General features: G+C 38.3%; 1 protein-coding gene across 1 annotated transcript in view; it reads left to right on the top strand.

Moving 5' to 3' along the window:
- Window positions 1-17,975, top strand: part of LOC126094672 (2-aminoethylphosphonate--pyruvate transaminase-like) — a 124,201-nt gene extending 106,226 nt beyond the window's left edge. Inside the window, exons 5-8 of the mRNA XM_049909182.1 lie at window positions 631-925; window positions 2,187-2,346; window positions 9,251-9,414; window positions 17,593-17,975. Of these exons, the coding sequence (XP_049765139.1) occupies window positions 631-925; window positions 2,187-2,346; window positions 9,251-9,414; window positions 17,593-17,744 (771 nt within the window). The 3' untranslated portion in view covers window positions 17,745-17,975. The remainder of the gene's footprint in view (window positions 1-630; window positions 926-2,186; window positions 2,347-9,250; window positions 9,415-17,592) is intronic.
- Window positions 17,976-19,161: the final 1,186 nt, after the last annotated feature.

Below are 19,161 nucleotides of genomic sequence, written 5' to 3'. Positions count from 1 at the left end.
CAATATTCATATCCCCCATTATAACTATGTTCAAAAAATTATCTATTGTCTCACCTAGAAGCACTTCTAGCTCTTTTTAAAAAAGAAAAAAAAATAAACATTTTATTTGTGAGCTAGGTCATCAGTACAGACTGCAACTTTATTTGCATAGCTGCTGCTTCAGAAAGCACTTCTAAAACAGTAATTTACTTCATACCATTGCTTACATACACTGCGATTACCCCTCCATTATATTTAGTTCTATAGAAATGAATTAATCTTTTATAGTTCTCTAGATTGCAAACACTTATTTCATTCTCTCCCAGGCCATGCTCTGTATTGTCTCAGCTGCTGTACTCCAAGTGTTGGCCAAGGAAGAGCAATTCATACAAATACTGAGTCATGAAAGTGTACCAGGAGCTTAGTTTAAATGCTATTGAAACACAAAATTATCTCTGATTTTCATATGACGTTTGCAGAGCAATACAGAATACAAATTAAATTTTTATATTACATTGAACTGAAAAGTAAGCCATGACGGACTGGAACACAACTCTTAAAAATCTGCAAATTGTAAGTTTTCAGAAAGCCTGTTCTAGATAGTAATCATAATGTAGTGCAACTTATTCAAGAAAAATTCTCTGTTCACAGGTGGAAAAATTTCTTTCTGAAAGCCAGCATGTTTACTCTGCAGTGTCAGCTGTCCACCTGGAGACAAGTTCTGGTGTATTAAACCCAGCAACTGAATTGGGAAAAGTATTAATGCAGCTACAAAAGAGGCCTCTCTTCATCCTGGATGGTATGAGTAGCATAGGTGGCGTCTCATTTACACTGGATAATCCTGCATCGCCTGATGTTCTGGTTACATCTGCTAACAAGTGCCTGCAGTCTGTGCCTGGCTGTGCCATCATCATTGCAAGAAGAGCTGTATTTGAGCAGTGCAAAGGTTACCTACTTAACATATTGTTCATTGTGCAGTCATTTCAGTGACTATGTGTCTCAGCCAAGAAAGTTTTTAAGGATAAAGAACAAATCCAGGAATAAATCAGAACATGCCAACAGATATTATAAACTCTGATTTATTAATTGTAATCAGCTTTTATGTTGTGATCTTCAGTCCACAGGCTGCTTTGATGCAGCTCTCTCTGATGCTCTATCCTGTGCAAGCCTCTTTGTCTGCAAATAACTACAGCAACCTGCATACTTCTGAATTTGCTTACTGTATTCATCTCTTGATCTCTCTCTATGATCTCCCCCCCCCCCCCCTCCAAACATTTCCCTCCAATACTAAATTCACAATCAAAAAATATTTCCCTCCAATACTAAATTCACGATCCCTTGATGTCTCAGAATGTGTTGTATCAATTGATTCTTTCTTCTAGCCAGGTTGTGTCACAAATTACTTTCCTCACCAGTTCTAATCAGTACCTCCTCATTACTTACATGATCTGCCTATCTAACATTCAGCATTCTTCTGTGGCACCAAAGCTTCTATTCTCTTCCTGTCTCAACTGCTTATCATCCACATTTCACTTCCATGCATCGCTACACTCCAGACAAATGCCCTCATAAAAGACTTCCTAACACTTAAATCTATATTTGATGTTAACAAATTTTTTGTCTTCTTCAGAAACACTTTCCTTGCCATCGCCAGTCTACATCTTATGTTCTCTCTATTTGAGCCCAAATAGCAAAACTTATCTTCTACTTGAAGTGTCCAATTTCCTTATCAAATTCCCTCAGCATCGCCTGATTTAGCTTAAATAGTATTTATTCATGAACGCGTCTGTGCTCTAATTTTATTTGCACTGGATAGAAATAGACATGAAATTCAACATGCACAAATGTTGCTACATTAAGAAAAATCTTATTTTCATTAAAAATAAAGGCATTCAAAACGTCCAACATTAACTAAATTTTTTACACAAATCAGTTATGACAGTGCCACAGTTTTTTGGATTCTGATTTTTGGAGAGATTTATTTTTATGTGTAGGGTATCATTTTTCAGTATCTTCAGATGAGATTATTTATTACAGTTTGTTCCATGACAGTTTAGTGAAAGTTGTTTCTATTCCCCATATTTACCTGGAACACCACAATAGTGAATTAAGAGATGAAGTTTTACTGTTATTGATTATTCCTTATATAACAAGTAACTAATTTGATGTAAATGTGCGTAAAGTGATCCCAACACTTTGTTTTTCAGGAAATTGTCGCAGTTTGAGCTTAGACTTGTGCTCACAGCTGGATGGCTTGGATACATGTGGGCAATTTCGCTTTACACCCCCCACACATTGTCTTCTTGCACTACACAGAGCTCTTGGAGAACTGAAATCTGAAGGTGGAGTATCTGCCCGAGTGAAAAGGTATAACAACTTATTTAATCTTACTGTAAAGTTGCCTGTGGTAGCCACCTTCTGCTATGTTACAATATTCCAGTTTGACTTCATATGTATTAGTACTCTCCCTTCACAAAACCATCAACCCTTGCACCAGTTTGGATAGTCCCACAGTTTAACATCCCACTCAAACTTCTTGCTCCATGTGGTGTTCCATTACCTTCTTCCAAACACTCAAGAAATACAGCACTTATCATCCCAGTCATCCTTTTGTTGCAGGCTTCAAATTCCCTGTGGAATGATTTGCTGCATTAATTGATGAACATTACAATAATAATAAAAAGCCTCCCATCCACTATAAGAACTGTTAACACTGCATCTGTCACCTGAAATTTATAGCTATTAAATTTTCACCTTTATAAGTTATGGAAGGAACAGAGGTAACAACTAACTATACAGTGAAGATGATGAATGGCTGGCATGCGAAAAATAAGACTGAAAATGTCGCTTAGCTTTTGAACAATGTCCTCCTTTGGAGCTAACTCATACAGAATACATGTGATATACATGCACACCTGCTCACTTACTTTGTCTCAGACCTGTCATAGCCATCCTTACATACCATTTATATTTAGCATTCTCTCTCTCTCTATTTCTGTACATTTGTGGGCCTTATTTTTTCATTTTACATGCTATTTCTTCTGTTTTTGCTTGCCCTTATTTTTATCCACCAATCTCTTTTGAAATTTTGGAAGTTTTTAAAATTGAAGATTAGTATTTAACATCGCAACAGGAAAGGGCTCATTTGGCATGACTGGAAGCTCACAAACCAGTAGAATTTTATGTGTGTGGCAGTCATTTTACATTTGTTTCTGTTTGGTAGTTAGTAATAAATGTCTCACTTCCATCATAAATACTGTTGGAAAGAATCTACGTCTACAGGATTACTCTGTGATTCACAAATAAGTGTCTGGTAGAGAATTCGTCGGATCACCTTCAAACAATTTCTCTAGCGTCCAACTCTAGCACAGAACATGGGAAAAACAAGCACTTAAATATATCTGTGTGAGCTCTGATTTCTCTTATTTTATCATAATGATCATTTTTCCCTATGTAGGTGGATACCAAAAGAATATTTTCAGAACCAGAGGAGAAAGTTGGTGATTGAAATTTCACAAGAAGATCCTGTCACAAAGAAAAATGCCTTTGCTTTAATGATTGCCACCCCAATTCACATATCATGTCCATGGCACTCTCTCCCTATTTTGCAATAATACAAAATTAGCTGCCATTCTTTGAACTTTTCTGATATCCTCCATCAGTCTCGCATGATGCAGATCGCACACCACACAGCAATACTCCAGAAGAGTGTGGACAAGTGTGGTGTATTGAGTTTTTTTTTATTTATTTATTTAGTAGACTAGTTACATTTTCTAAGTGTTCAAGTGATATATCATAGTGTTTGGTCTGCTTTCCACTGAACATTATCTATGTGATAGTTTCTATTGAAGTTATTTGTAACTGTAATCCCTAAGTATTTAGTTGAACTTACAGCCTTTAGATTTTTTATGATTTGTCATGTAATCTAAATTTAATGGATTTATTTTAGTACTCCTGTGGATGACTTCATGCTTTTCATTATTTAGAATCAATTACCACTTTTCAAGCCATACAGGTATCTTTGTAAATCATCTACAATTGGTTTTCATCAACTAATGACTTTACAAGACTGTAAATGACAGCACCATCTACAAACGATTAAAGTTGTTTATCTAGATCACATACAGTGGAGAGCCTATAACATTTCCTTGGGGAACACCAGATATTACTTCTGTTTTACTTGATGACTTTCCATCAGTGTCTATGAACTGCGACCTTGCTGACAGGAAGTCATGAATCCAGTTGCACAACTGAGGAGATCTCTATAGGCATGCAATTTGTGAGGAATGACCTCAAAAGCCTTCTGGAAATCTAAAAATATGAAATCAATTTGAAAAGCCCTGTATATAGCACTCCTTACTTCATGAGAATAAAGAGCTAGTTGTGTTTTGCAAGAAAGGTATTTTCTGAATCCGTGCTATTAGTCAATAAATCGTTTTCTTTGAGGTATTTCATAATGTTCGAACACAGTATATGTTCCAAAATCCTACAGCAAATCGACATCAGTGGTATGGCTCTGTAATTCATCACATTACTTCTATTTCCCTTCTTGGGTATTGGTGTGGCTTCTGCAACTTTCCTGTCTTTATGTACGGATCCTTTGCCAAGTGAGCAGTTGTAGGTGATTTCTAAGTATAGAGCCATTGTATCAGCATATTTTGAAAGGAACCTGCCTGTTATACAATCTGGACTGATGTCCTTTCCTTTTTTAAGTGATTTAAGCTGCATTGCTGCACCAAGGATATCCACTTCTCAGTTACTCATGTTGGCAGTTGTTCGAATTCTGGAATATTTACTTTGGTGAATAAGATTTGAAAATCGTGTTTCATACCTTTAAATGCTAAAATATCTGTAAGAAAGTGTATCTCTGATGCATAAGTATTACTCAACAAAGCAAATCGTGCACTTTGTCATAGTGATATCTAACTTGGTTATGTGATTAGTGTGTTGTTATTTTACAGTGAATGATGGAAAGTGATTGCAAAAAATAATTTCACATGCACAAGCAATAGCTTGCTGTTAATATCATTAAATTCTTGACAATGAGAAGGAGAAACAAGTGGCAGTGCCAATGGAAAATTCGAACATGTTAGCATAGTGTTAAAAGCTGATTAAATAGATAGTGTGAAAATTTTGGAAGGAGGGATAATATGCCAAGTGAGGTGGGATTCAACTATCTAAGTCACAGAAGAAGAAAAAATATATCATTGACAGTATGGATAAAAGTGTTATTAGGCAGCAATTTCTGTGATTTTACGAACAACAGAGGATCACCAATGTGAGAAAACTTCACAGTATTCTTTCATTGAGCTGAAAGTCAAGGCCAGCAATAAAATTATGAGAGAAATAGCTGTCTGTGGCCAGAATAACCAAGTCATCATTTATGAATGAGAAAAAACAGATTGAAAAAGCATGCATTAGATTTTTATGAAGAAATGAAGCATCAGAGTGAAAGTGACATTGATTCATTTGGACATATAACATTGTTACAATCATAGTGAGCAAGGTGTATTGTAAAAATTGTACAATAAACATAATTGTCACAGGAGTTACCAGCAATACTTACTTGCACGAAGCAGACTTATTTTACATGTGGCATTTGCTGTTTGTATTATACTCTGAATGAAAGATGTGAAGCACACAAAAGGGAAGGAGGAAAAGAAATAAAACTTTGCGAGTTGGGAGGATTTGTGATGTTATTTCACTGCTTACAAAATTGAGTCAATTAAAACAAACTTGGCAGTATGAGCCCATTTATCAGTATGATGTTGCACTCACTGCATCCTGTAGCATGCACTGGTTCTGTTGAGAAGGATGTCATGAAGCCACTGTATTCTCTTCCAAGGCGAGCTGGAACTCATTCTCGATGTCATGGATACTGGCGCTGGGACAAAGTTGACATCTGAGCTGGTCCCACATATGCTCTATTGGGGATGGATTTGAGGATCTTCCTGGCCATGGGAGTCCCTCAACATCACACAGACAATTCATAGACACATGCTATGTGTGGACAACAATTGTCCTGTTGAAAAGTTGCACCACAATACTGTCACATGAGAGGTAACATATGAGGGTGAAGGAAGTCTGTTGTGTGCTGTTGTGCCATCAGATTCCCTCAGTCACTACCAGCCTTGACCTGAAATCATACCATACTGCTCTCCACCCCATGATGTAGGAATAGCACTGCTGTGCCTCTCCAAAATATTGTAAGAAAGGGACCTTTCCCCAGGTCACCGCCACAGTTGCTCACAGTGGTTAGTGCAGAATCAGAATTCATTGTTGAACACACTGTGATGCTGTTCATCTACAGTCCGTGCTTCCCCATCACGGCACCACTCCAAATGCAGCCATCTGCATTGTGGTGTTAATGGGAGCCTACACAAGGGACAGTAAATCTCCAGTCCAGCTGCTGCTTGTCTCCAATTAATGGTGCAGGATGACACAGAATGTTACAATGAGTCCATTACATTTTCTTCAATGACAGGCACAATTGTGAAAAGATTACTTTTTTGTCGGTGCACAATATGGCGATCCTCCGTTGTGCGGCTGACAGGAACCTCGACAATGAGTACACTGTCTTCAGGTTTCCATGCAGTCTAAAATTCGACCAGTGTCACATCTGAATGTCCCACAAATCTGAATTTTGCACAATTCGACCAGCTGGCCAAATGGAGGCCTGCAGTGACACTCCTTTCAAAGTCTGTCAGGGGCTAACAACATTATCTCAGATGAGGATGTGGCCTCTCATGTCCTTCACAGTGAACAGTCGACATCTGATGATGTTTTCATCCATTATGTGCCCTACCAGGCCTGGTACCAACACTAAATATGAACAATATTAACACATTCTGGTGGCCACTCTACCTGCCACAGAAAACTCAACTCTAAACTGACTGGTTTGGGCAGGGACATCATCTTCAGCACATTTCTCATACTTACAGTGCTTTGTTACTCTATTCTGTTGAAACCCACCTGCCTCTCCTTCTCGTGCTTGGCAAGACTTGCCTATACTTGTTGGCACAGTCATTTCCTTTCATCTCGCACTGTCTGCTCCTAAACAGCTGGTGTCGTTATGTCCATTAATGTGTGCGTGTCTTACATTTCTTCATTCCTTTGATCTGCTATATCTGAACCAATGACTTCCATCACTTTTGTTTGTTCATATGGGAATGTACAATACTTTTCACATCTCTGTCAAGATGAATGTCCAATCATCCAATGTGCTTATCTGTTTACAACATAGTCATTGATGAGATGGATCCTCAAGTCATTGCAACATTTGAGGGATTTTCAAAAAGAAAGCTACATACTATTATGGCAGGCCAACTACATTTTATTGAATGCTGCAGTACCCTTTAAAGTGACAGACATACATGTCAGTATTTCTCAACATAGTTACCAAATCACTCTAAACAACAGCTGGAACATTCTACCAATTGTTCAATTCCTCAACAATAGAAATCCATTCCTTGGTCACAGATCCATTCAAAAATTACTATATGAATGCCCTTATCATCCAAAGATTTACAATTACTGTGAATCAGTTCCTCAATTGCCTGGACATTGTCCTCTGTGGTCAATGTCATTGCCTTCCTTCCTGATCAGCATCACCTGTGTCTGTATGGGCTTGATTAAATTGTTGGCATCATTTCACTACTGCTAGATGCCACATTGCATTTGGTCCATATACAACCACACTTTCATGGTTAGTGTGCAATTCAGACATTTTGTTCAAGGAATCATACTGTCCCATGTTCTCCAATTGTGGGGTACGTTGCCAGATGCGATGCCATTTCACTCCCATGCTGTGATGCACTTGTTATCCATACCACAGCAGAACTGTCTCTCAAGAATCCCAGAACACACACTCTCTTCTGATGATGTAACACCCTTGCTGTGCAATGGTCTTAGTGTGGGATAACATGTGTAACTTGCTTTTTGAAGCCCCTTGCAGTTTTTTCAGTGTACTCTGTACTGTCAGTGGCAAGCAAAGCTGGAGTTTGGTAAATAGGCTAGTATAACACAAATTTCCACATAAATTTACAGGGTGTTACCCATAAAACTGGTAAGCCTCACACCTGCTGTGCAAGTAACAATGAACTAATTAAAAAAGAACAGATAATAGTAACGTTAAAAACATGTTACCTGTTTATATGAGATGCTGGAAGTGAGGGCCATGGGGATCAAGGCATTGTTGACTTCATGTGATGACATTACCAGCAACATTCTGTAATTCTGAGGTGTGATGTTCTTTTCTCTAATAATTTCTTGTTTAAGATCGTCTGTTGTGCAAGGATATCAGCAAATGCTTTGCTTTTTAGCAAAGTCTAGGGATCTTGGGGGACAGAGACCTCTAGTGATATGTCGGTTTCAGGGAACATGTTGGTGATGTGGGCCATACTTTGGTTTGATATGCGAGCGGTCACTCCATCTATTGGAATACTACATACAGCTTCTCTGCATCCATTAATTGTGTATAGAAAGAGTCAAAGACCTCTAGATAGCTGCCACTGTTTAAGATGTAATTGAAAAATACAGGCCAACAATGTGCATGCTGGACAAAGCACACCAAACACCATCTTCTCTGAGGGGAGAGGTGGTTTGTGCAAAATATATTGGTTGTCCTGTAACCAGTATCTGCAATTCTGGGAGTTTACATAATCTGACAAATGAAAGTGGGCCTCATCTGACATGAAGTAAAGCAAGGGGCCAGGTAACCATTAGCAACTGATGTTAACAGCCAATTACAATAATGAACTCTTTTTTTCCTGATTGCCAAATTTCAACTCTTGCACTACATTCACACGATAGGCAAGAATCCCAACATCAATTTGCTGTTACAATGCCCCATTTCTGGAACAATTTGACAATATGATCTTCTCAGAACAACTGATGCACTCAATTTTCCGATAAAATGCAGTGCAGCCAACTTTTGAGACATTATTGTCACTTCATAAGTGATTCACCTAGAGATAATTAACCATTACACAAGGCGTACTGGTTTTACGTGGGACACCCAGTATTTAAGAGAGTGGCTGTCATTATACTGTACAAAAATGAGTTAGTCCTAACACTAGAATGATTAAGTGACTTTAAAGGTTTTATGTAATAAGTATCATTATGTGCAGAAAGAAACTGATATATTTTAGCCTACTCATTTTTGATGTCACTTAATGAACCACAGTCTTTCTTTTACTAATAAAAGAGCTGTTTTATGAAGAAATAATCCTCAGAGATGCTAAAATAAAAATTATTTTGCCATTGCAAACAGGTATCGTGAGAACTGCCAAACTTTACAACACGGGATGGAGCTACTGGGATTCCAGAAACTGGTTAAGTTGCCAGAGCATGAAAGCCACATTATAACTTCATATCTCTGCCCCAAGCATCCCAACTTTGCTTTCGACACTTTCTACTCTCATCTGAGCAAAAAAGGTTTGTTTGCCACAATATAAGTGTTGTTTCAAATTACATTTAAGATTGCTACAGTTACTTGTTACTGTATTGTGCAACTATGCTGCTACTGATAATGGTGATGATGATGATAATGATGATTTTGATTTTAAAGGGACTACACTTCATGGCCATCACTTCCTTTTTTGTTTTAGAATGTAGTGCAAAACTGATCTTCACAACATGAGGGAGTACTGGATAAATTGGAAATATGCCATTCTTAAGAAAATGAATTAGATACTTTGCTGGAAAAGTAATTACTGAGTATATCATGGTAGAGAGGAACGTTGTTGGAGGCCACTGAAGCCTTGACTGCAGTGGGACAAACTCTGTGCTCAATCCAACATGTAATTTGGCAGACTGATAAACAATATTTAGTAAAACTTGAATTCCCTCCTAAATTTCAGGACTCACTGGATGACTGTTTCATCACCTGCTAAGAGAGGTGCTCTCAGCTTAATGAGTACAGTACACTCAGTGAAGATATGTCCCATTGTTAAGATGGCCATCACAAATATCTTGGGTTGGGTCTTCATTTAATAGAAGAAAACATTGGATGAAAATCATGTGGCCAGTGTTTAGTCTGGGCACTGCAAAAGACTCACTCTTTCTTCTTCTTAATTGTTCTTTGTTTGCTAGTAGTGGCGGTGGTTTTTTACTATATTTCACAGACTTTTAGGTGCAGGTGTACTTTTTTGAATTCTGAGATTTAGTAGCTCCCTTGTGAAAGATTCATTTGTCTATCAGTCATGAAGTTCACTTCCTACGATACCCACATGAGATGGTATCCATACAAAGCTTACCTTAATACTTGCAGTTTAAAGTTTGTCCCCTCCCCCCATGAACCATAGACCTTGCCATTGGTGGGGAGGCTTGCGTGCCTCAGCGAAACAGATAGCCATACCGTAGGTGGAACCACAACGGAGGAGTATCTGTTGAGCCAGACAAATGTATGGTTCCTGAAGAGGGGCAGCAGCCTTTTTGGTAGTTGCAGGGGCAACAGTCTAGATGATTGACTGATCTGGCCTTGTAACACTAACCAAAACGGCCTTGCTGTTGTGGTACTGCGAACGGCTGAAAGCGAGGGAAAACTACGGCCGTAATTTTTTCCCGAAGGCATGCAGCTTTACTGTATGGATAAATGATGATAGCGTCCTCTTGGGTAAAATATTCCGGAGGTAAAATAGTCCCCAATTTGGATCTCCGGGCGGGGACTACTCAGGAGGACATCGTTATCAGGAGAAAGAAAACTGGCGTTCTACAGATCGGAGCGTGGAATGTCAGATCCCTTAATCGGGTAGGAAGGTTAGAAAATTTAAAAAGGGAAATGGATAGGTTAAAGTTGGATATAGTGGGAATTAGTGAAGTTCGGTGGCAGGAGGAACAAGACTTTTGGTCAGGTGAATATAGGGTTATAAATACAAAATCAAATAGGGGTAATGCAGGAGTAGGTTTAATAATGAATAAAGCAATAGGAATGTGGGTAAGCTACTACAAACAGCACAGCAAATGCATTGTTGTGGCCAAGATAGACACGAAGCCCACGCCTACGACAGTAGTAGAAGTCTATATGCCTACTAGCTCTGCAGATGATGAAGAAATTGAAGAAATGTATGATGAGATAAAAGAAATTATTCAGATAATGAAGGGAGATGAAAATTTAATAGTCATGGGTGACTGGAATTCGATAGTAGAAAAGGAAGAGAAGGAAACGTAGTAGGTGAATATGGATTGGGATTAAGAAATGAAAGAGGAAGCAGCCTGGTGGAATTTTGCACAGAGCACAACTTAATCATAGCTAACACTTGGTTCAAGAATCATAAAAGAAGGTTTTATACATGGAAGAAGCCTGGAGATACTGACAGATTTCAGATAGATTATATAATGCTAAGACAGAGATTTAAGAACCAGGTTTTAAATTGTAAGACATTTCCAGGGGCAGATGTGGATTCTGACCACAATCTATTGGCTATGAACTGCAGATTAAAACTGAAGAAACTGCAAAAAGGTGGGAATCTAAGGAGATGTGACCTGGATAAACTGACTAAACCAGAGGTTGCACAGAGTTTCAGGGAGAGCATAAGGGAACAATTGACAAGAATGGGGGAAAGAAATACAGTAGAAGAAGAATGGGTAGCTTTGAGGGATGAAGTAGTGAAGGCAGCAGAGGCTCAAGTAGGTAAAAAGATGAGGGCTAGTAGAAATCCTTGGGTAACAGAAGAAATATTGAATTTAATTGACGAAAGGAGAAAATATAAAAATGCAGTAAATGAAGCAGGCAAAAAGGAATACAAACGTCTCAAAAATGAGATCAACAGGAAGTGCAAAATGGCTAAGCAGGCATGGCTAGAGGACAAATGTAAGGATGTAGAGGCTTATCTCACTAGTGGTAAGATAGATACTGCCTAAAGGAAAATTAAAGAGACCTTTGGGGAAAAGAGAACCACTTGTATGAATATCATGAGCTCAGATGGAAACCCAGTTCTAAGCAAAGAAGGGAAAGCAGAAAGGTGGAAGGAGTATATAGAGGGTCTATACAAGGGCGATGTACTTGAGGGCAATGTTATAGAAATGGAAGAGGATGTAGATGAAGATGAAATGGGAGATATGATACTGCGTGAAGAGTTTGATAGAGCACTGAAAGACCTAAGTCGAAACAAGGCCCCGGGAGTAGACAACATTCCATTAGAACTACTGACAACCTTAGGAGAGCCAGTCCTGACAAAACTCTACCATCTGGTGAGCAAAATGTATGAGACAGGCGAAATACCCTCAGACTTCAAGAAGAATATAATAATTCCAATCCCAAAAAAAGGAGTCATTGACAGATGTGAAAATTACCGAACTATCAGTTTAATAAATCGCAGCTGCAAAATACTAACGCGAATTCTTTACAGACGAATGGAAAAACTGGTACAATCCGACCTCGGGGAAGATCAGTTTGGATTCTGTAGAAATACTGGAACACGTGAGGCAATACTGACCCTACAACTTATTTTAGAAGCTAGATTAAGGAAAGGCAAACCTACGTTTCTAGCATTTGTAGACTTAGAGAAAGCTTTTGACAATGTTGAGTGGAATACTCTCTTTCAAATTCTGAAGGTGGTAGGTGTAAAATACAGGGAGCAAAAGGCTATTCACAATTTGTACAGAAACCAGATGGCAGTTATAAGAGTCGAGGGGCATGAAAGGGAAGCAGTGTTTGGGAAGGGAGTGAGACAGGGTTGTAGCCTCTCCCTGATGTTGTTCAATCTGCATATTGAGCAAGCAGTAAAAGAAACAAAAGAAAAATTCAGAGTAGGTATTAAAATCCATGGAGAAGAAATAAAAACTTTAAGGTTCACCGATGACATTGTAATTCTGTCAGAGACAGCAAAGGACCTGGAAGAGCAGTTGAACGGAATGGACAGTGTCTTGAAAGGAGGGTATAAAATGAACATCAACAAAATCAAAACGAGGATAATGGAATGTATTCAGATTAAATCAGATGTGCTGAGGGAATTAGATTAAGAATTGAGACACTTAAAGTAGTAAAGGAGTTTTGCTATTTGGGGAGCAAAATAACTGATGATGGTCAAAGTAGAGAGGATATAAAATGCAGACTGGCAATGGCAAGGAAAGCGTTTCTGAAGAAGAGAAATTTGTTAACATCAAGTATAGATTTAAGTGTCATGAAGTCGTTTCTGAAAGTATTTGTATGGAGTGTAGCCATGTACATGGACGATAAATAGTTTGGACAAGAAGAGAATAGAAGCTTTCGAAATGTGGTGCTACGGAAGAATGCTGAAGATTAGATGGATAGATCACATAACTAATGAGGAGGTACTGAATAGAATTGGGGAGAAGAGGAGTTTGTGGCACAAATTGACTAGAAGAAGGGATCGATTGGTAGGACATGTTCTGAGGCATCAAGGGATCACCAATTTAGTATTGCCAGGGCAGAGTGGAGGGTAAAAATTGTAGAGGGAGATCAAGAGATGAATACACTAAGCAGATTCAGAAGGATGTAGGCTGCAGTACGTACTGGGAGATGAAGAAGCTTGCACAGGATAGAGTAGCATGGAGAGCTGCATCAAACCAGTCTCAGGACTGAAGACCACAACAACAACAACAACAAAGTTTGTCCAGTAGGTCATGACTTTTTTAATACTAAAATAGTCGATGAATAACATCAGTCAATTGCTCAAAGGCAGCAACCCCCATGACCAAAATGCTGCATTTGCTCTTTAAAGATCACTATCTGTAACCATTATTATGCACAAACATGCAACGAATTCATTCATTGTTCCTAGACCCATTTGTGTTGAACACTGTCAGGTTGAATTGAACATTAATTACAGAAAGGATTAACTGACTGTACACAATATGGATTTCCTTTGGGTTTTCAAATGTGTCAAAAACAAAAAAAGATTTTCTGGCAAAATATGATGCAAGAAGTTGAACTGTAGTGAGAGGGTTCCTTCCAGTTTGTCAACTCTATGCCAATTTGTAAATAGTGTTTGTCACTCCTCGTTAACATTCATTGGATACCATTGGTGATTTACCCTTTGACAGATTATTAATAATCTATTAAGTTTCAAAGATTTAGCCATGCAAATTCTGACTCCTCCAACAATAAATCAGTCATGTCTTCCATCCATCATCAGAGTGAGCCAAGAGACTGATGATACGGTACCAAGAGGCACCCTTATATGCTCCACCATAACTGCACTGTGCATGCAAGTCCACGCCACAGATGATGGCTGGTGGTAAAGAGTATACCTTACAGATGTGTGCCCCCAATGGCAGGTGAAGTATCCTTGCAGTGTCTTCAGTGGTGGCAGCTTCTATGTGAATTCATTAAAGCAGGGGCTGGATTTCATATCTTGTCTGACAATCAGAATCTCCATGGTTTCCTTAAACAATGACTCCCGTAGTAATAAGACAGAAGTTAAGATCTTCCATAGAGATTTTTACTGTAAGGGTCACAGAAAGTTGTTGGCCTAAGACTTCAGTAATGAGGTGCCTTCTTCTATCAGCAGGCTATTTTAGCACTTCTGTTGGCAATATCCTGTTATCACCCATATTCCGTTGTATGTGGGACACATTATGAATAGTGCTGAGAGTGTTGTGGATTCAAATGCCCTATGTGCAATATAATCAGATAATTTTATTAAAGCTCATTTTTGCACTTTACAGATGGCTCCCTGAGGCTGATGTCTGGCGTTCAACATTCACCAATGAAGTAGTTTAGTGCAGGCAGCGAAATTTCTATATGAAAGGTTTTCGAACTAAAGTTCCCAGCACATTATATGATCAGAGGTAGATCAGAAAATGTGAAAATGACAGCTAATTTTAGAAAAGAAGCCTTGGGATTAGAAGCACCAATACAGACAGTGGTTAACCATCATTTCAGGCTGCTTGGATAGTCATTTTTCCTTTGCCATATGCAGTTGAAGATTTTGAGGAATGTGCTAAATTTTCATTGCTAATAGATTTCTATGCCTGATTGTCAATCAAGTCAGGGTCTATGGATATCGTGTTATATGGTTATGTGTGCTGCAAACTAAAGGAATGGCTGCTAGACCCTGCCATGAATTTCTGAGATAAGAATGGCTATTGATAATTGCTGGATGCAGACGTTCTGGCAAAATATGATGCAACAAGTTGAACTGTATTGAAGGAGAAGTCAAGCACTGTTGTTGAAGTTTTGTGACCACTGACACACAATAATTTTGCCACACTTGTGAGTATGTGGCATGTGACCTCACTGTTCACATACAGTAGGCTGAGGACACCCTTCACTTTTTTATCATAAATTTTGCTTTTGCATGATAAGATCTACCTTTAATTACTTTCTTAGCTTATAACTGAGCCCCCTCAGTAGATACCCAGTTCCCATGGACATACTTACCTTAGTTGTTGTTGTTTTGTCCAGAGGTAGGTTCAGGGCCTCATATGCCATCTGAGGTGATATTACAATTTTTACACACACACACACACACACACACACAAAACGCCAACTCCAGCACCTCAGGCTGGAGATTGTGGTCAGTGTGTGTGTGTGTGTGTGTGTGTGTGTGTGTGTGTGTGTGTGTGTGTCTACTGACAAAGGCTGTGACTGAAAGCTATATGTGAATGTCTTTTACACATACCTGACTGCATCTTGACGTGTCTCCTTACGGTAAGTAGCAACCTGCCTTTTCCTACATTGTTGACATTCCTACCTGGAGCTTCCATTGTTTGAAAAATTTTTAATAGTAATGTAATGTAATTTAGTAATAGTGATGGTTACATAAAAAGTTACATATCCAATGGCCATCATACTATCACTCAAAGATGAAAATACTGAGCCATTTGAAGTGATGCACATGTGAGTCTCTCAAATGAGCCACTACCTGGTGCTCATGACAGACAGTAGGATACTTCAGTCTGTCTGGGAATATCCCCCATGATAGTGATGTGTTGGACAGATGACTGAATGCATTCTACACACCCTACGTGAAGAACAGGGTTTTAGTACTTTACGTGAGATCTTGTCAACTTAGTGAGAGATTTATTTTCTTTGTCAGAGCAGGGAGTAACTGTGATTTGACTGCATGTATGAGGCACTGTTTCATGCATATATTCTAATGCTTTGTCCCTTGAACTGTGTAAGCCAATCTTCTGAGCTACTTACAGGAAGTGATTATTAAATATATTGGCTACCTTACTGCTTCTATTTATTGCCTATTTTTCACAGACTACCCTCATTCCGTAACTGAGCACCTGTTTATCTTTTTGCTAGGACCAATATAGATTTAATTTTATTACCTGAATTACTGATTTCACCATTATGCACAGATTTTATAATCACTTCCCTTAAAACAGCATAGTATGTCTTGTAATGTGTAATCAGTCCTATTTCTCTGTTTGTCCCAAGCATTTCATATAATAATATTTTCATTCCTTTTGTAATTCACAAGTTTTTGATGTCTTATTAGCACCATATTCTATTGTTTTCTTGGGAAACAGCTGTTAAACATTAATTAAAAAACCATTAATAAATACTTTAAATCTGGAAATTCAACCTCTCACATTACACACATTTGAAGTGTACATGATGCTTCATGTATGGCTGCCTTAAAACTTAGTTGTTTGTTCATTAATTATTCAGTTTTCTGTTATACCATCTCATTGTAAGCATATCATTAATTCAGTGTGGCTCGTCAGAAAATGCACAAACATTTATATGACTGATTAAGCATTCATCTTCAAAAATGTTGTCTTTTGGAATTCTTGTTTCCAATGTACTTCTGGTGGGAAAATTAACAGCAGAAGACATATTGCAAATGTTAAATAACATTACGTATCTTACATTTTACCTGAATCTTTCAGAAAACTCCACAGACAATCATGTTTTCTTTTGTCTGCTAGGTGACTCAGATAATGACTCATATTTGTAAGAATATCTGAAAGTTTCACAGTGGGAATTGACATACTTCAACAATTATAAATAATATTTCCAGTAGCAGTAATTCATGAGCACAGACTTCCAATCATCAGTTTAAGTAGAAACTACTGGCGTCAATAGATCTGAACTTGAATTCATTTTTTATGTATGTAATCTCCTCTTTTCTCCATATTTCCCCTACAGAAACGGGTTGGTAATTTACAATCCTTTATTTTAACATATGGATTCCATTTTTATATTCAGAAAGACATTTTAGATCACATGAAAGTTACCAAGTTCTATGTTTGGTCTTCGTAAACAAAAACCAAGATAGTCTAAAACAAGCAAAAAGAGTTTTATGGCTTTATTTTCAATTTTCTTTTATATTATTTGACAGAGGATGACCACTTGTGTTGGAGAACAGTGCCTACTGCTCACACTATTAAAATTCATTGTTCATTTTCACCGCACCACTTCTCGAAAGTTACACAGCCAGATTACTTGTACATTATTTATTTACTTGATCCTATTTCTCCCTAAATACAATCAAATAAGCAATGCTATATGCCACCGTAGCTATTACTTACAAATAAAGCTTAGTTATAAAAAAACAGCAACAACATTCATCATCATCTTATGTACATTTATATATGCATAATATATGTTTAGTAATTAAAGTGATCACATATTACTACTATATTCATAATATTCATCATCAGTTTTAATCACAGTAGATGTTCTCTTATTAGGACAAGTCATCTATCCTGGAAAAGTGACGAATGCAGACAGCTTTCGGATTGGAAACATAGGAGACCTTTACCCAAAGGACTTGCAGCATCTGGTATCTTGCATTAAGGCTGTACTCACTGATATGGGGGTACCTCTGCCAGTGAGGTATTAATTCCAGAAGATGGTACTGCTACCATCTACCATGTTGTTATTGTCTTCAGCCTGAAGACTGGTTTGATGCAGCTCTGCTACCATGGTGGCAACAAAAGACTCCCAGATGTCAAATAAATAATTTTCTTACGAATGATATATGTGAATAAAATGAAACAGTACTAGCGCATGCATACAAGTATTAACTTTTGTAAATGAATAAAAGAAATAAATTTTCTTCAACAGAAACAAATGATTTCCAGTGGTATTAAAAGTTTTACTATGTCTTTCATCAGTTAAAAGCAGAGACGTAACATGTAGGGAACAACAGTGAGGTTACAAAGCTTTTTTTACTATATGAACACACACGAGATGGCTTAGTACTATAACAATTTGTCCATTATATTTGGACTAATTGATATTGTAGTACTAATTGATATTTTTGGCAGTAAAACTACAAGTAATTATTGCTAAACGCATTTGAAAGAGAATGAACTAAGAATAGCTCAGACTGATCTCCCCTAAGCATTCCCTCTTTGCATTTCTGCACAACATAGTGGATATGAATAAGTACTTATGCTCTTTGTTAAGGCAGTATTCATGCTGCTTACACTGTTCCCTTAATGTATTTTCACCTTTCTATTGAAATGGAAGGCCATAATAAAATTTCAAACTTAATCTCAATTACATATTAAACTTTAAACCCTACTCCACCCCTGCTCCCAACCCCTTGTCTCATGGCTCATATCCCTGCAACAGACCTGTATGAAAGACCTGTCCTATATACCCTCCTGCCACCACTTACTTCCCTCCCATCAACAGCAAAGCTAGCTGTGAGAGTAGTTGTGTGCTACAGAAATAAGCTGGAATCACTGTGGTATTTTCTATGGGGGAATGAAAACTTATAAGCTGTCTGTCCACATCAATGGCTACTGACAAACTGTGGCCAAGAGAGAGCTGGGCTACCCAGTTGCTGAACATAATGCTCAACACATCGCTTCAGTGACTGCTTCAGAGCTTGCACCATCTGATCCTTCCTGAACTCTGGATCCTTTTCTGAGCTGCGCAGGTGGGAACACTACGTGCACTAATCCTGTGTTTCCATAACTCCCCTGGCATCAATCTATGCTAGCCCTGCCTTTCAAGTAACTATCCTGTTCCCTGCTCCCACTACATCACTACACAACCTTCTATTCCACCAATACACCCCCTAGTCTTTTCCTCCCTCTCTATTTTTTTCTTTTTCCATTTCCACTCTCCCCTCCCAAACCTCTTGACAGTACCTAATAACCCTTCCCTGTCCCTGCTTGCTCCACCAATCAGCACTGCGCTTTTCCGACTCCTACCCTTCTATCCCTCTCCTCGACACCACGTGCCAGGCTGCTTCTCCCTTCGAGCACAGTTGCAATCTGTAGTCCGGCCACAGCAGACAGAGACAT

The sequence above is a fragment of the Schistocerca cancellata genome, chromosome 8, assembly GCF_023864275.1.
Source record: "Schistocerca cancellata isolate TAMUIC-IGC-003103 chromosome 8, iqSchCanc2.1, whole genome shotgun sequence".
NCBI classification, from domain to species: Eukaryota; Metazoa; Arthropoda; class Insecta; order Orthoptera; family Acrididae; genus Schistocerca; species Schistocerca cancellata.
The sequence above is the reverse complement of the archived record's forward strand: the minus strand, read 5'-3'. Positions and strand labels throughout refer to the sequence as shown.